The sequence below is a fragment of the Suricata suricatta genome, chromosome 16 (assembly GCF_006229205.1).
Source record: "Suricata suricatta isolate VVHF042 chromosome 16, meerkat_22Aug2017_6uvM2_HiC, whole genome shotgun sequence".
NCBI lineage: Eukaryota > Metazoa > Chordata > Mammalia > Carnivora > Herpestidae > Suricata > Suricata suricatta.
This window is the reverse complement of record NC_043715.1, coordinates 57,659,862-57,681,977: the sequence shown is the minus strand read 5'-3', so window position 1 is coordinate 57,681,977 and position 22,116 is coordinate 57,659,862. Positions and strand designations below refer to the sequence as shown.

The 22,116-nt window shown below is 44.9% G+C and overlaps 1 protein-coding gene across 1 annotated transcript; it reads left to right on the top strand.

Moving 5' to 3' along the window:
• The first annotated feature begins 203 nt into the window (after positions 1 to 203).
• On the top strand, positions 204 to 11,750 carry ZIM2 (zinc finger imprinted 2). Its single transcript, XM_029924417.1, has 5 exons — positions 204 to 582; positions 2,658 to 2,758; positions 5,039 to 5,165; positions 8,244 to 8,336; positions 10,768 to 11,750. Exons 1-5 carry the CDS (start codon positions 204 to 206, stop codon positions 11,748 to 11,750), a joined length of 1,683 nt encoding a protein of 560 aa, XP_029780277.1.
• Positions 11,751 to 22,116: the final 10,366 nt, after the last annotated feature.

Below are 22,116 nucleotides of genomic sequence, written 5' to 3'. Positions count from 1 at the left end.
GCTTCAAATCACCGCTACCCCGCTGTCCAGTCCTAACTGTGCAGGCCATTGGTAAGTCTCTATGTGATTTCTGCAGGTTCTGGGTTTCTGTATCCGTTTGTCATCCGCTACAACTCTGCCCATCATCTTCCACAACAGTGTGCTCTGCAGCAGCCTGCCTTTCGAGAGGGCATCTCCATCTTGTGAAGGGCCAAGCTGTAAGGATGGTGCACATGACCGAGGTTCTGGATATCTTGAAGAATCCTCAGCTCTTCCACCTACGTGATCAAGAAGAGAATCCAGAAACCATCCCCATAAGAAATGCGGGGGCTCCGAAAGCTTCTCATCAAACGTTTAGTCATTTTCAGTATCTTTCAGTGACTGGGCCTCACCCAGCTCTGAGCCAAATCCAGGAGCTCTGCTGCCTGTGGCTGCAGCCAGGGACCCACACCAAGGAGGAGACGATGGAGCGACTGGTGCTGGAACAGTTTCTGAACACCCTGCCGGAGGCGGTGCGGACGTGGGTGAGGTCCAGACAGCCCAAGAACAGCAAGGAGGCAGCAGCCCTGGTGGCCAGTTTGATGCAAGCGTGTGGGGAGAAAGGTGAGAGAGAAAGGAAGCAACTAGCCATTTCCACTTACTGAGCATCCCCTGTATGCCTGCCACGTCATAGGAGATGAATAAACATCTGTCAGGAGCGCCCAGGTGGCTCAGTCAGTTAAGTGTCTGACTCTTGGCTTCAGCTTAGGTCATGATCTCACGGTGCGTGGGTTCAGAGCCCACACTGGGCTCTGCAGTACTGTTGTGGAGCCTGCTTGGGATTCTCTCTCTCCCTCTCTCTTCCCCTCCCCTACTCATGTGTGCACTCTCTAGCAATTTCATTTAAAAATCTGTCAAATGAATAAATGAAAGAAGGAATTTTATAATCGAGTCTAATCTGCCTCAAAGAAAATAGAAGAAATTTGGGGGTTGGCTTTTGTTTTTAATAGTTACTATTTCTCTGATAAATACAACACAACAAATATCAACACAAAACAAAACAACACATACAGCCAAAAAAATGAGGGTATAAAGTATGAGCGATACAAGGCCTGGCAGTTTAACCTTTACCAAAATGTGGGCTCTTGGAAACTCAAGTTACCAGATTGGGATTTTAATAATAAAAGAGAAAAAAGCCATTTATTCCTCATAGTCTTTGGGATAAAAATGAAGTATTGTTTAGAAGTATTATATAGAGAGAGGAGGAGAGAGAGAGAGGGGTAGGGGGATTGATAGGGAGAGGCAGGCAGGGGAACAAAAAATATGAATATAAGACCACAATTACCTCTGGAGAAAAGGCTGGGGTGTGGACAGGAAAAAGCACATGAGTGGATATAAGTTATTGGGAATGTTCTAGATTGGGGGGTAGGTAGTGGATTCACAAGCATTAAATATACTGACAAATGAATATATTTAAAATAAGTAGAGTCATGTGTGGTTTAATACCAATATCATGAATTAAGGATTGTTACTAACCCAATTCTGTGTACCTGCATTCCTTGAAAGGATTTGGAAGAGGGTAGTGTTGAACATGTTGGATACTTCCAATGTACCATCCTAGGTGTTTTATACATAGCTAATTTATTTACTTCTCTTAGTAGTTCTTGAGATAGGTATTACCCGTATTTTGTAGAGGAGGAGACAGAGGCACGAAGAGGTTGTAACTTGCCCGTGACCCCAGAGTCAGTACCCAGCAGTCAGTATCCTGATGCTCACTCGCCGGCAGCTGGCTCCAGTGTCTGTACTCCAGTCGTGATGTTCTACTGCCTCTGGTGGACATAGGGGATATTGCCCCAGGGGTTAAAACCTTGGCCAAGGGCCCGGAGCTGTTAAATAAATGGAGCTGGAATTCAGGGACCAGGAAAGAAGGCTCCTTAGGATATGAGGAAGAAACAATTAATGAAAGGTGCACTTGGAAGGATACTAGAGTCAGGGAAGGACTTCAGGGTGCAGGTTTCTGTAGGGAGTGTGGTGGCCATCTTCTAGATCAGTGAATGAAACGGATATAGGAAAAGCTTGAGAACCGCCACTTCATTTATTTTTTTTTAATGTTTATTTATTTTTGAGAGACAGACAGACAGAGTGTGAGCCAGGGAGGGGCAGAGACAGAGGAAGACAGAATCTGAAGCAGGCTTCAGGTTCTGAGTTGTCAGCACAAAGCCTGATATGGGGCTCGAACTGTGAGATCATGACCTGAACCAAAGTCGGACGCTTAACAGACGGAGCCACCCAGGTGCCCCGAAGAGCTGCCACTTTAAAATGCTTCTTGTGTGTTTTGTACATGTAATGCTCAATCCTTATAAGACCCCTTAGAAGTCTAGGTATTATTTCCGTCTTACAGTTGAGAAACTGAGTGGACAGTGAGGCTGGGAATCACCAGTAAAAAGGGAACTCCCACTTTATCTGGAAGGCAGTGGGCAGTCATTGAAGGGTTTGAAGCTGGGAACCGCCCAGAGCTCTCTTCTGGAACTGGCTGTATTGAGAGGAGGAAAGATTTCTCTGGTTTTCTGTTACAGGAAGCCCAGGACTGCTGCTGTCTTCCATGACGGGGGCGGGTTGATGTAGGGTGGCAAGCCACTGTGTCCGTGGGTGCTGCCAGACTGAACTCAGTTCCGTGGTCATTCCTTTCTCCCTTCTAGGTTTCCCTGCTCAGGACTTCGTCCTTGCCGAAGAGAGGAACACCAGAGAACAAAGGAAGGACACAGAGATGTCTGAAAACCCCTTGTCTGCTGGACCCCAGGTGAGGCAGGCTCTCCTCTGACTTGGTTCTCCGATACGGGATCTCACCCTCCTGATTTCCAGAGCTTCCCTTTCCAATTAAACTACATTCTCCCTTTCTGTATGTCTCTATCTAAGTATCAGGCAACTGAGCCTTTCCCTGATGACCCTATTTACAGTTCGTTTCTGACTCTATATCCTCCTTGTCTGCTTTATTTTTTTCTGTGGTACTTATCACCATCCCACATATGTTTAACATTTTCCCTCTTTTTCTATTTCTTGCATTAATTTTTTGTTTGTTTTCTTAGCATTCCAGTTTATGCCCAGTGTTGGCTTATTCAAAACAACCTTCATGTTATGTGAAACACAGCATGCTCCTTTATATGTGAAACAAAAGGCAGCTAACATAGGGACTCGGTACTGTTGTGAGGTTTTCTTTTTTTTCCTCCCAAAATCTTCTCCTAAATGTTCATGTTAAATCATATTTTGAAACCTAAATATAATTAACCAAATTAATATACTGCATTTCCTTTAGAACCAGAAAAAAACCTCATGGGGGTTAGCAATTAGGAAGAAATAGTCTAAAAAGATTCCTTGAGGGGGGAGATAAGACGAAAAGTTTGAGAAACGCTGTTCTAGAAGATCTGCCCTTGGGAGTGGCCGACTGTCCCTACAGTGTCCATCTAAGGGACAGCTGTACTCAACTTCAGCGGGTGGTACCATGTGAGAATGTGGGCCCAGGTCCCCAGGTCTTCTGGTTTCTGGCTGTAAAACTCCAGTTAGTAATATTAAATCTACACTTTTTTTGGTGTTGGCAGTTAATATGAATGTTATTTTTTTAATTTTAAAGCTTTTTTTAATGCTTTTTATTTATTTTTGAGAGACAGAGAGACAGCACGAGCAGGGGAGGGTCAGAGAGGGAGGGAGATACAGAATCTGAAACAGGCTCCAGGCTCTGAGCTAGCTGTCAGCACAGAGCCCGACGCGGGGCTATGACCTGTGAGATCATGACCTGAGCCGAAGCCGTACACCTACTTGACTGAGCCACCCAGGCGCCCCAATATGAATTTTAAAAAAATAATAAAAAATCATGATAAAAGCCAGATAAACCTCTCTGTAGTTGCCAGGCAGCCGGTACATGACTTCTGGTTTAAATCAGTTGTTTATTAATCTGCATAATGTTTTCCTGAAAACACAAGAGATGTGTATTAATAAAGTAGGGATCACATTTTCACGTAGTCCTCTAGTATGAACTTTTTACCGTTAGGTTATCAAGATTGGCGTATGTAACGGTGGTTAATTGGTTTACGTTGCTGGAATATTATTCCGCTCCGTGATTCCACTGTAATATATTTATGTCTTCTACTCTAAACAGGCATTTGGGTTGTTTCCAGGTTTTGGATGTTACAAACAGCACTATTAAGAATATCTGTCTTAGGGGTGCCTGGGTGGCTCAGTCGGGAAAGTGTCCGGCTTTGGCTCAGGTCAGATCTCACGGTTCGTGGGTTCAAGCCCCACATTGGGCTCTGTGCTGACAGCTAGCTCAGAGCCTGGAGCCTGCTTCCAGTTCTGTGTCTCCTTCTCTCTCTGACCCTCCCCTGCTCACACTACCTCTCTCTGTCTTTCGAAAATAAATAGATGTAAAAAAAAAATTAAAAAAAAAAGAATATCTGTCTTGGAGTACACATAAACAGATATACCTAGGAAGAGAATTTCTGGGTCCAGAGTAATTTACCAATTTGCATTTCCTTTAGCATCTAAGAAGAGGTCCCATGGGTCCACATCCTAGATAACATCCGGTATTGTCAAACTTACTGATTTTTGGCAGTTGCGTGGGTATAAATGGTACTTTGACATTTTTGTTTACAATTCTCTGTTTATTAATATGATTGAATATCTCTTTATGAGCTCTTTGGGTTTTACACATGAGTCACTGAGGCTTATGTAGCCACACTCAACAATGACGATAAGAACCAGAGCCAGAACTTAAACCTAAGTCTCTGATTCCTGAGGCTAAGGTATACTGCTCAGCTTCTACTTATGCACACGCATTATTTATTTATAAGGTGGCTTACCAGCGATCTTCTTCCTCCAATCCAGGTTTGTAGTAGTAGCAGCAGGAACGGTCTCAGAAATCTTCCCCCTTCCCTCACACTCCAAGACAGAAAGGGACTATGACTATTGGTTAGCAGCTTTCTGCCAGTCTGAATGCTCTATGTTCGGTCCTCTCTCATCAGGCTCCTCTCCCCCCTTGAGATAATTTCTGAATCTTGATCATTTGGAAGTTTTTCTGGTATTTTAGGAGCTGGTAACTTTCCAGGATGTGGCTGTGGACTTCAGCCCAGAGGAACTGACCTATCTTAGTGCTGCTCAAAGGAACCTATACCGGGAGGTGATGCTGGAGAATTACAGGAACCTGGTCTCCTTAGGTAAGACTGCCTTCTCCATGGAACTTGGTTTCCGTCCGGTTCTCACCTCTTTTCTGTCCTCACATCAGAAATGTCTGTAACGGTGATTCACCACGTCTGAATCTCACCCCAGACCAGAGACAGTATTTTATATCAAATTCAGTTACTCATCATAACCTAACATTGAGTGCTTAACATGTGTCAGGCGCTAGTGTGAGCACCGCACCTGTCCTAACTCCGTTCGTCCTCATGCCAGTTCTGGGAGCGGGACGTATAGTTCTTGCGTTTATTATTCCTTGAGGAAACCATCCTGGGAAAGTTAAATTACTTGTCTACAACCACATGGCTACAAAGTGGCCGGCTGGAATGGGACCCTAAGCAGTTCAGCTCCAGGATCTACTCCCTGGAATTCAGTGGCTGCACTGCCAGACAGGGGTTCGCTTCATCAGGTCTTGGTGCAGAGGAAGGTTCGCAGTAAGGCTTAAAAAATTTTTTTTAATGTTTATTTTTGAGCTAGAGACCGAGAGACAGAGAGAGATAGAGCATATGCAGAGGAGGGGCAGAGAGAGAGAGAAGGAGACACAGAATCCTAAGCAGGTTCTGTGCTGACAGCTTAGAGCCTGACAGGGCTCGAACTCGCGAACTGTGAGATCATGACCTGAGCTGAAGTCGGATGCTGAACCGATGGAGCCACCCAGGCGCCCCAGGCAGTGATGTTTTTTGAATGGTTGAAGGAATCGATGAAACTCTCAGGAGCTCCAAAGGCTGGACTTAAAGTTTTAAACTCAGAGATTCTCAGTCTTTCTTCACATCCAGAGGCAAGGTGGTTCGCCTCTCCCAACAGACAAAATGTTTTTGTTGCCAGTGCCAGGATCCCCATTTTAGTGGCTCTTGGGGGTCCTTGAGGTCTCCTAGAACACACAAGCAAAACCAAACAGCATCCCACTGACAGCAAGCTGGTGCTCTTGTCCTTGTGAAGTCAGAGACCTGTGTGTGTGTGTGTGTGTGTGTGTGTGTGTGTGTGTGTGTTGGGGGCGTGCAATGGGAGTGCCTTACCTCAAACCCGGCATGAGAGAGTGTAATTTGAACTATGACTTTTATTGGTCACAAAGACGGCAAAAGAGTGCCTTTCCAGTGGAACTCTTCTCTCAGTCATCATCCTTGTGACGTAAAATAGAGGGACTAAATGAGATGTATCTCTTTGCAGTGACCTGGAGGCATTTCTGTCTTCTTGCGAGGCCTTGGCTTCTTGGGTCACTGAAGCTTTGGGGTTAATAGAGGTCGTACATATCAGCCGGGATGCTGTCTTCCCGAGCACGGAATGGGCGCAGTGGCTTAGACCGAGGGTTCCTTTGGGTGGTGCATCTTGTTGGTCTTCCAGAGAGCAGACCTCAGGCCTGAGCCTTCGACAGCAGCGCTCAGTAACAGTCATGTCCAGTGGATCTACTGCTCCACTACCTTAAGGGTTTTTTTCTTTTTTTGCAAGTGACAGTGGTTCTGATTTTAAGGTTGATATAAAGCTTTCATTTAAATGAAGTATATTTAGGTTAAAAAGGGAGGTGATCTAGAGAAGAGTGTTAAGGGGCATTTGGGTGGCCCCATCGGTTAAAGCATCTGACTCAGTTGCGGCTCAGGTCATGATCTCACAGTTTCATGAGATCGAGCCCTCTGTCAGGCTCTGCGCTGACAGCGTGGAGTCTGTTTGGGATTCTCGATCCTCTCTCACTATCTCTCCCCCTGCTCGCTCATGCACGCACACTCTCTTCTCTCAAAATAAATAAATAAGCATTTTTTAAAAAACAAAAGTATTGGGGCACCTGGGTGGCTCAGCGGTTAAGCGTCTGACTTCGGCTCAGGTCACCATTTCGTGGTTTGTGGGTTCTAGCCCTGTATTGGGCTCTGTGCTGAACGTTTGTTCAGAGCCTGGAGCCTGCTTCAGATCCTGTGTCTCCCTCTCTCTCTACTCCTCCTCCACATGCCCTCTGTCTCACTCAGTCTCTCAAAAATAAATAAATAAATAAATAAATAAATAAATAAATAAATAAGAGAAAAGTATCACATACTGAACACTACTATAAATGGCACACAGATAGGGCTGAAATGGGAGGGTCAGTAATTTGTGAGTGTGCCAGCTTCCGGTATAGGTAATGGAGGAGGAGTCCTGTTCTGGTGAATGTTAATGCCAGTGGAGAGGGACAGACAGTAGGTAAGGAAATAATGAGGTGGTGTCTTAGTTCGTGTGGTCACCGTAACAGAAGACTATGGACTGGGTGGCTTCTGAACAATAGACCTTTATTTCTCACTGTCTGGAGCCCAAAAGTCCAAGATCGGGCCAGCGCAGTCAGGTGAAGGCTGTCTTCTGGGTCACAGGCTTCTTACTGTCTCCTCGCTGGTGGGAAGGGTTAGGGAGTCTCTCTGAAGCCTCTCTTTATAGGAGCACTGATCCTATCCATGGGGGCTCCGCACTCCTGATCGGAGCACCCCAAAGGCCCACCTCCTAACACCACCACACTGGGCATTAGGATTTTCGCGTATGAATTTTATGGAAACAGAAACATCCAGACCATGGCAGGTGGTGTGCAAATGGCTTAAGTTTGAGAAACAGAAGTGAGGGAGAAGGAGCATTTCAAGACAGAGGGAATGAAGGTATCACAGGAGGAAAAGAACCACATTTCATTTACTGTTTGAGCAGCTATGACATCAGACACCCCAGGCTGAAGTAGAGGCCCCAGCACACTGTCCTCAAGCCCCCTTTTCAGGTTTTATTCTACAGCAGAGTTTTTCAACCTTGGTACGGCTGACATCTGGGCCAGCTCATTCCTTGCTGTGGGGGAATGTTCTGGGCATGCAGGACGTTTAGTGGCCTCCCTGGCCTCTGGACTAGGTATCAGTTGTCTTCCTTTCTGAACTCGTGACAACCAAAAATGTCTCCAGACAATGCCATATGTCCCTTGGGCCCTGATAAGCCTTTAGAAACGGGCTTCGTTTTTCTTTCGTGTGCATTTGCATCTTCCTTATCACAGAGTCTTTAGAGCCTGGGCTGGGCGTTGCCGTGGGTCAGGGCAGAACCCCCAAGTTATGAGTCTCCTTCTTCAACAGGGTACAAGTTCTCTAAACCCGACATTATCTCACAGCTGGAGGAGGAGGAGTCACGTGTGAGGGAGGAAGGCAGCGGCTCAGAGATGCATCAAGGTGAGCAGCAAGCAGGGCGCCTGCGGGGCCTGGAATGGTGGGAAGACGGGCCAGAGGCGGGGAGCTGTGGTCAGAGGGCGGTCCTCCGGGTCCGCTCGGGCCAGGGAGGGGCCGGCAGGCACTCGTCTCCGGGCTCGCGAGGCTTCACCCGCTGTGGGCACTTAGGACTCCCTTCCATCTTCTCTTCTTGCCAGCTGAGCTCTTCCCCTGCCTGGTTCCCCGGACGCCGTTTCCCTTTTCTCTAGCGTTCAGCCCCTGCGCTTGTTCGTGCCTTCCCTTCTGCAGCTGGAAATCGTAGGTTTTTCCTTTTAACTCAGACAAGAGAAAGCCTTGGCATGACACACTCTTCCTTCCACTTGCCAGGTCTTCGGACCTGACACACAGAGGCTCCCCTCCCCTTCCCTCCTTCAGCCCCGCAATCTGGTTTCCATCCCCTGATCTCTGCCAACCCACGCACACATACACACTCTCTCTCTCTGTCTTTCCCTCTCCCTCACAGTATTCTACCACCAGCCTTCTGGCTTAAGGACAAGAACCTTCTAGAGTTTACCTTCTCTAAACTCTTTGGCTACAATATGATAACATTTGCCATCTTTGTGAAATCCTTTCCTTCTCTGAGTTGAGTCACTGTGTATGAGCCAGGATTGTCATTGTCCTTGTGCCTCTTAGTAGAAAACCACACCCACACTGGTGCAGGCCGTCAGGGGGACTGTTAGCTTCCAGTACTGCTCATGTGGGCTTCGGGGATGGTTGGAAATGGGGGCTCCGTGATGTTATCAAAGGCCTCTTTCATTTCCTCTTTTCACTCTGCCAACAAATCCTAGATCTTCTTTCTTGTTTCCATGTAAGGAGAGAGAGAGAGTAAGAGTGAGAGAGGGAGAGAGAGAGAGAGAGAAAGAGAGAGAGAGAAAGAGAGAGAGAGAGAGAGAGAGGGAGGGAGAGAAGCAGGTATGTCCAAGAAGCATTGTCACGAGTGAGGACGCTTCAGGGATCCATCTGGGTCCTGTCCCATCCCTGAACCAGTAGCTGTGCCCAGTCTGGTGCTGATCGGCACAGCCCTCCCTGCCGTGTCCTGTGTGAGCAGAGAAGTGGATGTCCCGACAGAATTCAAGGACCTACCATGGGGATTCCTCTGTGTTGCCTTCAGTGTCTTCTTTAGTCTGTTCATTCACTCTTTGACTCACTCAGTCATTCCACACCTGCTTACTGAGCCTCTGCGGTGCACCGGCCCTGTCCTAGGTTCTGTGGGTACAGTAACTAATAAGACAGACGAGATCCCTTCCCCCGTGGAGCTTGCCTTCCAGTGAGGGTGATGGTTGATACCCAGACAAGTAAGAGCCTGAGAGGAGAGCAGACAGTGACAGATGGGAGGCTGCTTACGCCAGTACAGTCAGGAGAGAACTCACTGAGGCATATTTGAATGAGACGAAGGGGGAGCCACATGGAAATCTCCAGGGAGAGTGTTACAGGCAGGGGAATAGCAAATTCAGAGGCCCCAAGGTTGGAATGAGCTTGGCTGTTCCAGAAACAGGAAGAAAAGCAATATGGTCTGAGTAAAGTGCAGGGGACAGGCGATGAGGTTGAGGAGACAGGTTTTCAGCCACGGAATCAGATGGTATTATTGACACAGTAGAATTGTGCTGTCCGGTGTAGTAGCCGCATGACCCACATAGTTGAATCTGCACTAATTAAAAGTACATAAATTTAACTTTAGTCACACCAGCTGCATTTCAAGTGTTCATTACCAAACGTGTGGCTAGTGGCTACATATCAGCAAAAATATAGATGATTGACCTCATTGCAGGGCATTCCATTGGGCAGCACTGTTCCAGAAAGATCCCCCTGGTGGTTCTGTGGGAAATGGGCTTTAGGAAGGGCAGCAGAGAAACCAGTTGGGAGCCAGCCCTTGCAGGCTAAAGCTGATGGAGGCGGGGGCTGGGATTGTGGACAGGTTTGGGGGGCTGTCTGTGAAGAGAGCGGGGCTGGGATTGTGGAGGACAGGTTTGGGGGGCTGTCTGTGAGGAGGGCCGCCAGAGAACAGCCGTCTCTCAGTCTTCCATGTTTGAATCTTCTCTTCAAAGACCATTGAAAGATCTCATCTGTTGTGATGGGTTCGGTTATCCTAGTCCCGATGCGTTCCTGACCGTAGTCTGCTCTGTTGTCTCCTGTGTCCTCTGCTCACGCGCCCCGCTATCTGCCAGGGTGCGACCGTTGATGTTCTTGGCTTCAGTTTCTTTCCCACCCACTGGGTTGACTTTGTATAAAGCACAAAGTTTTGACTACTACTATTCTCAGAAGAAAATCCAAACTTTTAGCGAAACATTTAAATCCTTCCCAATCTGTAGGCCAGTTCTTTTTGGTCCCTTCTGTTTCTGCTGTGATGATGTATCTCTTCGAGGAAAGAATAGTGGAACTTTTACATTTCTTTTAGATGGGGAGGAAAGACCTAAAACCAAAGATCTAACTCCAGAGCAAAGCCTGCCCGCGGAAAAGCCCTCCTTGGGGGTGGGAATGGAGGATTTGGAGGTGGGTAACCTCTGCAGCATCCGCGAGGGGGCGTCTTCTCCTGATGACCCATCAGACTTGTGCCAGGTCCACCAGGAGAAACTTTCAAGTCCTGTAATGACGAGCGAGCCCCAGACCCTCACTCAGGAAAGAGGCCGTGATGGTGGCGGTTTTGAAAGAAGCTCAGATCTCACTAAACAGTCAGAAGTTCCTCCAGCACAGGACTCCCCGGACTGTGCAGCTCCTGGAATCTACACCAGCACCCAGACCGTGGCTGATGAGCCTTTGCTCCAAAAGAACAGAGACAACAGATGCAGATTTTGCAAACGAACTTTTATCACCCAGAGAGGTCGTGAGAGACATGAGCAGTTGCATTCTGGGAAGAAACCCTTTGAATGTAAACAGTATGGAGAAGGCTTCAACCTCATGCCGCCCCTCACCAGACGTCAGAAGAGTCATTCCGGTGAGAAGTCCCGTGGACGCAGTGAAGGTGAGAAGTCTTTCAACCGGCAAACAGACAGCTGTGGCCGTGTGAGAATTCAGGGTCAGAAAGACTACTTGGAGTGTTTCCAGTGTGGCAGAGCCTTTATCCAGGATACACATCTTTTCCAACATCTCAGAGCCCACGAGGCAGCCAAAGCCCTTCCTCCTGAGGTGCCCCGGGCTAAGACGTATTTAATTCGCTATCAGCGGAAACATGGCTATGTTGGAGAGAGGGCCTGTCAGTGTTGTGACTGTGGCAGAGCCTTCAGCAAGAGTTCATATCTCATTCAACACTATCGAATTCACGCTCAAGAGAGGCCTTACCAGTGTAAGCTGTGCGGGAAGTGTTTCAGCCGACCCTCCTACCTCACTCAACATTATCAGCTCCATTCTCTAGAGAAAGCCAACGGGTGCAATTCCCACTGATACATTCTCAACATCTTTTGGCTTCATCTGGAGAGACCCTCTGAGCGTGAGAAGGCCTTCCACCAGCCCTCACAGCTTCATTGTGATGTGATTTTTCTATAATGGGGAATGGTCGCAAGGGGATAGAACAGTCTTTTTGCAAAAGAAGATTCAGCACATGAGTCAGTGGTCACATAGATGAAAATCCTTACAAAGAGTATCTTGGTTGCATAGGAAAGAAGTGAATAGATTTTGCCTTTCTGTGGTGGTATTCATAGAATGGAAAAGCCTTCATTTTTAGAAAGTTTAAATCCTAGTTAGTTAACATACAGTGTAGTCTTGGTTTTAGGAGTAGAACCCAGTGATTCATCACCTACATTTAACACCCAGTGCTCATCCCAACAAGTGTCTCGTTAATGCCTGGCACCCGTTTAGCCCATCCCCTACCCACCTCCTCTCCAGCAACCCTTAGTCTGTTCTTTGTAGTTAAGAATCTCTTACAGTTTTCCTTCCTCTCTGTTTTTATGTTATTGGAAAAACCTTCGTTTTGGTACCATGACAAAAAACTTGTGACTGGTAGTTGGTCTCCAGGCAGGCAATCTCTTCCCAAGTTTTTCTAGAAATGTTTATATACACCATCTTCCTCACATGGGGCTGTCAATACAGAGCGTGGTTAAAAGGATTTTCAAGGCGCGCTCTTATTGATTCATCCATAAAGCTATGTAATTGGTACTTACATAGTACCTCATACTTTGGAAAACATTGTCATGTACATTGTTTTATTTGATCTTTTAAGGAAATGCTGGAGTGTACCTAGTGAGCACATCTGTTCTGTTTTTACATGAAAAGCAAACGTGAAACTCCCAAGTTGTCAGTTGTGCCCTAGGTTGTAAGTGATGAAGTAGGAACTAAACCCAGGTTTTCGGGGGGGGGGTTGAGATATCATGTGACATTTATTTCATATTTTGATGTTCAGCCAAGATTTTCTCTATTCCTGCCATATTGTACCTGAAGAACAGGTACAATAAGATACTAACTTCAGCCATCTTCCTTTTTCTTAGCCCCGGCACTGTTTCATGTGACATCAGAGAAAGACACTTACGGTATTAGAGGTTCAGAAAACACTCTTAGGGTGAAGTTTTGACAGCTATTTCTCTTGAGATTTAGGATTAGATGATGACTTTTTGAGACACTAATTTGGGAAAGTATATTTTTGCTAAGCACTTCCTTATAATTGTTCTTTAGATTGTAAAACCGTCACTGATCAAGTAGAGTTTTTTGTAGTTTCCTATAGTTGTTTTGAGGGATTTTGGTTTCTTATTTCCCTTTTCTTCCCTTTAAACAAATCTTGTTTGAGAGCTTTCTTGGGCTCTGGCACTTTTAGCATGCCAACTTCACCTGAATTCCTAATGCTGTGTAGAACACACTTCCTTTTAAAGGCATGGGCCCTGAACTGCACTCAACATCTCTTGAGGACCATGTTGCTGTGATGTTAAAAGCTCTCCATCACTGCCCTGACTGCAGGCCTAAGACAAAGACACATGGGAACCAGGTGGACCTGGAGTCCCAGAACCTGATTCCTTACCTGGAAGGATGGGTTGTTGCCATTGTCACTTGCTTCCCAGCTTTTTCTCATCCAGCCATTTTTGAGGTTGGTTTACAGTAGGTGGCTCCAAAGTCATGACATTAAAAACAAACAGCACTCTTGAGAACTCAGTAAGCCAGATGAGTGTTAGCTCATTTGGGAGCTAACATTTGGGAGTGAGAGCTCCCAACCTCTCGTCTTCATTTCCAAAGTTGTTGATGAAACAGACCTCATGGGCTGGCCGTAGTTTCTAATCACACCATAAACTGATTTCTGTCACCTCTCACCACTACCACAAGGGGACATGGTGTCAGTGCATCTTGTTGATGGTGATGGTAGTTAGCCTTGATGCCTTGCTCCAAAATGGTGTGCGCGGGGTTTTTCTATTGTAAAGTGCCTGTTGATTTCCCTTTGTAGTTAATAAAATCTCTCTGGAAAAACTTTGAGACCATGCAAGGACAGATCTTCCTCGACTTACAATGAGATCTTGTCCTGATAAAACCTAGCGTAAATTGAAAATATCATAAGCCAAAAATTAATTTAACATGCCTAATCTACTGAACATCATAGCTTAGCATAGCCTACCTTAAACATGCTCAGAACACTTACATTAGCCTACAGATGGGCAAAATTATCTAATCCAAAGCCTATTTTATGATTAAGTGTTGAGTATCTCATGTTGTTTATCCAATCCTGTACTGACAGTGCAAACCAGACTGACTGCCTGGGTTCAGAGTGTTTGGAGTGTATTGGTGGCTTACCCTGTGGTTACAGGGTTGACAGGGAGCTGGGACTCGCACGACTGGCTGAGGGAAAGACCAAAACTCAAAATTTGAAGTATGGTTTCAACCGAATGCAGGTTGCTTTTGCTCCATTGTAAAGTCAAACAGTCATAAGGTGAACCATCATAAGTCAGGGACCATCTGCGTCCAGCTTCTCCTCAAACTTCCGCTCACTGAAGTTTAGCATCTAGCAAGCAGGTCTTGCCCACAGCCATTGTTGCCTACTGTCCTTGCAATAGCAATTGGCGAATTTCTGTTTCTCTCGTTCCTTCTACATGTAGTAATTAGAATTCTCCTGTGAGGAACAGCTGCCTTCCCTATTTATTTACTCAATAATTTTTTATAGCATAATGGATTCATGGATACTTATTTTATCCTATGGGCTATAATTTAGTACTATTGTTCTTCATTTTGTTCAAATTCTTCAGCTTTGGCCATTTGGCATTGGCCAACTTCCAAACCTTTGAAGTTGGCTCCTGGGCCTTTTCAACAAGCTCCTATCCTTTTCTGAACACTTCTATCTTCCTGTACCCTCCTTAATCTCTCTCCCTTCACCTCCAAGAAAACCCTGCCAAAATTTCTCCCTCCTGTCCTGCGAAATCTGCTGCTTTCCCCAAGGCTGTCAGCTTCAGCAGGAGTTACCAATCCCAGACATTTCATTTAGCCCTTCACCATTTTTTGCAAAATCTACATTGTATCCAGATTGTGATTCACTTAATACATTTTCTTTCAATTGTCTCATCCCTGTTTTTTGAAACTTTAATATATCTACTTTATTTTTATTTATTTTTTAAAATAGTTTATTGTCAAATTGGTTTCCATATAACACCCAGTGCTCTTCCCCATAAGTGCCCTCCTCCATTGCCACCACCTCTTTTCCCCCTCCCCCTTCCCCCTCAACCCTCAGTTCAATTTCAGTATTCAATAGTCTCTCAAGTTTTGCATCCCTCTCTCTCCCCAACTCTCTTTCCCTCTTCCCCTCCCCCTGGTCCTCCATTAGGTTTCTCCTGTTCTCCTGTTAGACCTATGAGTGCAAACATGTGGTATCTGTCCTTCTCTGCCTGACTTATTTCGCTTAGCATGACACCCTCGAGGTCCATCCACGTTGCTACAAATGGCCAGATTTCATTCGTTCTCATTGCCATGTAGTACTCCATTGTGTATATATACCACATCTTCTTGATCCATTCTAATATATCTACTTTAAAAGGAAAATTTTACCCAGGCCATAATCAGATTTCCCTGGTTGTTCTTAAGGTGTTGTTTTACAGTTGGCTCATTTGAATCAGATCCAGACATGGTCCACAAATTGCACTTGGTTGTCTGATCTCAAGTCTTAATCTATAGCAGTCTTCTCTTTTTAATTTTATTTCCTTAAGTTTTAAAAAATTTTAATGAATTTTTTGATTTTTTTTGTTTATTTATTCTGAGAGAGAGAGAGGCTGCACGCGGGCAGAGGAGGGGGAGAGAGAATCTCAAGCAGGCCCTGCACTGACAGTGTGTAGCCCGATGCGGAGCTTGAACTCATGAACCTATGAGATCATGAGTTGAGCCAAAATCAAGAGCTGGACGCCCAACCAACTTAGCCACCGAGGTGCCTGTTCTCTTATTTTTTTAATGCTTTATGTGATCGTTGGGATAGATATACACCTTCTTCCACTGTTCACCCAGTTCCTAATATATCTGATGGTTTGGTACTACTGTTATATTCTGGTTTAATTTTAATTTTATTTTTTTAATTTTTCTTAAGTTTATTTATTTATTTTTGAGAGAGAGAGAGAGGGAGAGCATGGAAGGGGCAGAGAGAGAAGGAGAGAAAGAGAATCCCAAGCAGGCTTTGCACTGTCAGCATGGAGCCTAACATGGGGCTCAAACTCACAAACTGTGATGCTTAACCAACTGAGTGACCCAGGCACTCCTGGTTTAAGTTTTAATTTTGAAGCACTTTTATTTTAAAACATTTTTATTTTAAATTGTAGTAAGAAAAAATTTTTAAAGTAATGTCTACAGCCCCAGCATGGGGCTCAAACTCACAGCACTGAGATCAAGAGTTGGATGCTCCCATCTCAAACATTTTTTAAGTGTGCAGTTCAGTTGTGTTAATTACGGTCACATTATGTTCAACAGATCCCCAGGACTTTGTTATCTTGCAAAACCAAAACTCTATGCCCATTAAGCAGTAACTCCCCATCTCTCCCTTTCCTCAGCTTGGGCGATGGTCATTTTAGCCCTGTTTTTCTGTTAAAATTTTGTGTGACTATGCAAATAATACTGGAGGAGACTGCCACCTGTCCTGTGGGATAGTCCCACTCCTAAAGGTGTCTGTCTGCTCCCAGGGTTTCCTTAAGCTCATTTCTATTTTCTGTAAATGGAAGTTAGCTCTAAGTATCTGAGACTTCGGTTCATCCTCAGCTTCTTTGGCAAGAATACACCTTGGGGAGTTTTGTGTGCTGTACACGCGGTGTCGGCTTTTCCCAATGGCCCAGCCTTTTCAAGTCATTCTCGAAGCCACTGCACCAGTCATAGGCGGTGGTGAGGTTTCAAAGCGTTCACCACGTCTGGGTTACACAAAGGCCAGCTGTTTAGTTCCTTCTTCCTCACCTCTTCTAGATTTTCTCTGCTTTCCTGCTTCATCACTCCAGCCTGGTCTTCAGACCCTTGAATTAAGAGGCAGTGGAGACTCCTGAGGGGTCTCAGGGCGGGCCATTCGTTGAGAACCCTGGGCCAGGGCTTCATGCTTCCTGAGGGGCCGTCACTAGAGAAAGTCAGGGAGCACAGCTTGACTAAGTTCTGGTGCTTCTCTCATGCCAAAGCTGGCAGCGGTGACGACATGGCCTCGCTCAGCCTACCTGTCACCCTGAACTATTTGGGACACATGGAAGACGTACAAGCCACTGCGTCCGTGTTTTACAAACTCGGGCTCCCTGCGATGGGAGCCCGCTGTTTTGGCCCTCCGCTTGCTGCCTGTCCTGGTGGCCTTCCGAGGGTAGTGCTTTTCTGCTCCCTGCCTCTCCCACCCAGCTCCTGACACCTGACAGGGCACTGCTCTTTTCCTTGGGCTAAGTTTTTTTAAATCTCGAAACACTCATGTTTTAAGCACTTTTTTTGTGATTACGCAAATAATACCTATTCCTTAAAGATTATAAAATAACAGTTTTTCTTTGAATGCCTATATTCCCTTCTCCCAGATATACGTGCTGCTAAAAGGAACAGAAAATTGTGCAGACATTTTTTCCTATGTGTAGATCTATATAGATTTTTACATACAAATATTTTATGAAGTAAAAATGTATCATTAACACTGTTTTGAAGGCTGTAACTTTTATTCTAATATACCATGAACATCTTCCCATCTCCAGAAGTATGCCCCTCACTTTTGTCTGTTAGGACTGCCCAGCACTTGTGACAGAGATGCGTCCTGGTTTATTTCCCTGGCCCTCTAAGGTTCTAAACAGGGACTGCTTGCGATCTGTCTGTGTGTGCCCCTGACTGCTGTACTTGCACTTCCCTGTCACCCCGTGTGCCTTAGCATGTCCCTTAGCAATTTGCTCTATTGTCTTTGCGTATAGTCATGTTTTAAAGAGGAAGTTCCCAGCAGAGGAATTTTTGGGCAAAAACGTATGTGTATCTTGGTTTTAGAAAGCTTCCTGGTCTCATCTCAGCAAGGTCTAAAAGTTGTGATTTTTTTCTCTAGGGAACAGCTAAACTACTCAACTCTCTTCCACACCCCTTTTCTCCTTGAAGAATTTGCACTATGAACCCGTCTAATAATAGGACTGCAGTCAGAGCTGGAAAGAGTCACACCAAAGTAGCTTGAGCAGGGGAGGGGCAGAGAGAATCCCAAGCAGGCTCCAAGCTGTCTATGCAGAGCCCAATGTGGGCTCGATCCCACAAACCAGGAGATCATAACCTGAGCTGAAATCAAGAGCTGGACAGTTAACTGACTGAGCCACCCAGGAGCCCTTTAACATAGTTTATTATTACTATTACTTATTTTAATCTCTACACCCAATGTTTGACTCTAACTCACAACCTGAGATCAAGAATCACATGCTCCTCCCACTAAGCCAGCCAGGTGCCGCTTAACATAGTTTTATTAGGTTTACTTTCCTCACTAAGCAAATAATATGAAGCACATTAAAGAAAATTTTGGAAAGCAAAGAAGGGTAATCAATTTCCTGAGTCCCAGAATCTCAGCAAGTACGAGCCCAGGGACGTAGTCCTGTTCACAGGTAGAAGAGCTCTAGGCAGAGAAGAGAGTGTGGGCCCTGGAACCAGGCTGACCCACACCCCATCTTGTCCCTTCTTGGAAGCTGACTGATTAAACTTTGTTCCCTTAGGAAATGGGACAGCAGTGCTTCCCCCTGAGCTGTCCAGGTGCTCGGCTACCAGTAGCTGTAATTATGTAGTACTTTGTTTTCATGCAGTTTTCGCTTACTCTTTAAGGTTTTCTTAGTGACAGCAAACTACAGAATTGTAAACCAGATTGACACATGGAAACACAACATTTTACCATTTAGTATTCTCTGTACAAAGAAGGTTAGCCTTGGGTGAAGGTTTCTCATAACATGTTGCAAATTTGAAGTTCTCATTCTCTACTCACATTTTTTTAAATGGGTAATTATATCAAAGTTGATTCACAGAACATAAAGTATTATATTTGTAGTTTTCTTAGATTTCCAAAAATCTATTGCTAGATGAGATGCAATGAACATTTCTGTGGCTCTTGCGAAAGATCCTGATGAACTTGTGTCAGGAGGGGTAAGCCATTTGTAGTACAGGGAGGCCACGAGGTCCAGGGTGGGAAACAGTGGACAACCCTCCTCCCTCCTGAGTCAGCGACAGGTGCTGCCGCCACCCGCGCTCTGTGTCCACTGCACTGGGAGAATCTTTCACTCCAGGCAGCCAAGTTCGTACGTGCAAAACAATGTCTTTGCCGCTCCTGGTGCAGCTAAGCTTTTGAACGGCTTTCGCAGCAATCAGTGGGTAACTCACTGAAAACAAACCACCAAAAAAGTCTGCCTATTTGATAAGCCAAAGCAGTGAGTCTTTGCTTACTTCGAATTTCCCCCATTTGTTTTTAAATTTCTTTGTGAACAGTTGAGGCTCAGTTCCTATTTAGCTATTGCGTCTTTGTGCATGTTCTTATTGATTTGCCTGAACTTACTTTTATTAAAGTATGCACTTATGAAGGGTTCATGTTTTTCATTTTTAAGTAACACTTGGCTCATTAAAGACAATTTGTACTTTGGGGCACCTGGGTGGGCCCAGTTGGTTGAGCGTCCGACTCTGACTCAGGTCATGATCTTGCAGTTCTGAAGTTCAAGCCCTGCACTGGGTTCGCTGCTGTCAGCACAGAGCCTTCTTTGAATCCTCTGTCCCTCTCTCTCTGCCTCTCCCTTGCTTGCTCTCTTTCTCTGTCTCTCTTCCAAAAATAAATAAACATTTTTAAAAAGACAATTTGTATTTCATAGGAAGGTAGAGTTCTCCTCTGCCCACCCCCTGCCAAGCACCATGAACACCCTTTTCTTATAATTTAAAAATGATTACTAGGTTCATGAAAGTGCTTGCCTCTGGGGAGGGGTGGGGAAGGTCTGGTTTTCACAGCACCTCTGCCTTTTCACTCGTGTCCCCATTGAGTGTATTACATGTTGTAAGGTGTTTAGAGTTTCCATAGAGCCATGTTCACTCCATGCATGTGATAGTTGGACCTTATTTCCACCCAGTCCTATGCTCACACCCTGCTCTTTCCCGGCTGTCTGTTATCACGGTGTTAATAGCCGCACCAGAGCTTTCTATGGGGCCTTCCTCTGTTGTCTGATTTCACTTAGTTCTGATTTCTCATAATTGTAAATGATACTGTAATGAACATTTTAGTGCTTAAAATTTTTTCCCAAACTTGGGATTCTTGTCTTTCAGATAGGTTTTGCCAAAGGGGAATCACTAGGTCAGGAGGGGTGTGGTCGTTTTAAGTTTCTTGATACATCCAAGCTCCTTTGAAAACATTACACCAGTTTGCGCTGCTGCCTGTAAGGTGGGGGTTGGCCCACACATCTTTGCCAGCATTATGTATTAACAGCATTTTCCACCTTTGCTAATTTAATAGGGGAAGGGCATCTAATTTTTGTGACATTAATTTGGTTTCTTTTTCTTAATGTTTATTTTTGAGAGAGAGACAGAGCATGAACAGGGGAGGGGCAGAGAGAGAAAGGGAGACACAGAATCCAAAGCAGGCTCTAGGCTCTGAGCTGTCAGCACAGAGACCGACATGGGGCTTGAACCCACAGACCAGATCATGACCTGAACTAAAGTCAGACACTCAGCTGACTGAACCACTCAGGTGCCCTTCATCATTTTAATTTTTTTAAATGTTTATTTACTTATTTTGAGAGAGAAAGCTTATGTGAGCAGGGGAGGGGCAGAGAGAGAGAGGAGAGAGAAAATCCCAAGCAGGCTCCATGCTGTCAGCACAGAGTCCAATATGGGGCTGGAACTCACTAACTGAGATCATGACCTGAGTTGAAATTAAGAGTTGGCCACTTAACCAACTCAGCCACCCAGGCGCCCCTCATTTTATTTTTAAATCTCCTTTAGCTACTCCTGAATTTACATTGATATATTGTGTGAAGAGAAGATCAAAATTACCCATTGTTAATTGCCCCAACATCCATTATCAGTAAATGATTCATAGTCATATTGTATAGTGTGGGGTCTAGTATCTGGACCATCTACTTTGTTTCATTTGCTTGTTGCCTGATTGTATCTTAGATCTATATTCTTCTTAATCTTTATAGCCTTATATTTGAGTTTTGTATTACTGTGCCTTAAAATGTATTTAAATATATGTATTTTATATGAAAAATATATAATTGTTATTCTTAATGAATACTTACATTTATCAATTAAAAACAGCCTTTTGATGGTTAGTGAACTTATAAATAAATCAGAAAGAATTAACATTGTTACATGTCCTTTCATGTATTCAAACTTTACTTTTCTTTTCATCAGGTCACAGGTTTTCCTCAGCCATTCCTATAATACTGTTGCAGTTGTGGGTTTCCTTGTATAGGGTTTTTCTTTTTTTGTTAAGGTTCTCATTAAAAGAAAAAAAGCCAGCATCCCATGAACGGGGTCACTTCGGTGTTGCCCCACTGCATGCATTCAAGCCAACCAAACCCCAGACTTCCAGGAGCAGCCAGTGGCCAGAGATGCTCTTGAAATGTTGATGAGAGCTGGGGACTGTCTCCCCAGGAAATGCAGTGTGGCAGTGTGGGTGGGTGTGTGCATGTGCGCAGCTGCCGGAGTCCAGCTCCAGCAGGTCCCGGGCTCCCTGAAGGATGGACGGTGTCGGCGAAAGGGAGCGAGAGAGCCTCGGCTTCTTTCTGTTCACCAGGCAGGCATCTCTGCACTGACCCGAGAGTCAGCTTTATTTATTGAAAACTGTATGGGGTACTAAACACAAGTGGCAAGTGCCTTAGACAATGATTTCTGATGACAAATTCTTTGGCATGTGAAAGTTTCCTAGAACATAGATTGGTGGAAGGCTCATGCGTAATCTTTATCAATAGTGACTGAAGTAGGTGACTAGATGCTTATCACGTGGGGAAGGTATCTTAGCATTTAAATACAAAGCAATGTTTTTAGCATAGTAAAGGCAAGAGTTAGTTCTTTGTGAGCAGGGGTCAATAGCCTGTTTTTTGAGGGGAAGAAAAACAGGTTTTCTCAGTAAATGCAATATTTGCTCCCATAATCACAAAAGAAGAAACTCCTATAACAAGTTTTTCACAAGGTACAATTCACATATTTTTAGCTTAAGAAGGCGATGAATCACGTTGATGGATTTGCGGATATTGAACCATCCCTGTAATCCAGGAATGAATCCCACTTGATCATGGTGGATAATTCTTTTTATATGCTGTTGAATTCGATTTGCTAGTATCTTGTTGAGTATTTTTGCATCTGTATTCATTAAGGATATTGGTCTGTAGTTCTCTTTTTTGGCTGGGTCCCTGTCTGGCTT

Bases quoted from the DNA above. Each gene is read 5' to 3' on its own strand.
- ZIM2 (XM_029924417.1), top strand. From the start codon at position 204: ATGGTGCACATGACCGAGGTTCTGGATATCTTGAAGAATCCTCAGCTC. The intron at 583-2,657 runs GTGAGAGAGAAA...TCTCCCTTCTAG, and splicing joins GCAAGCGTGTGGGGAGAAAG to GTTTCCCTGCTCAGGACTTC. The intron at 2,759-5,038 runs GTGAGGCAGGCT...CTGGTATTTTAG, and splicing joins CCTTGTCTGCTGGACCCCAG to GAGCTGGTAACTTTCCAGGA.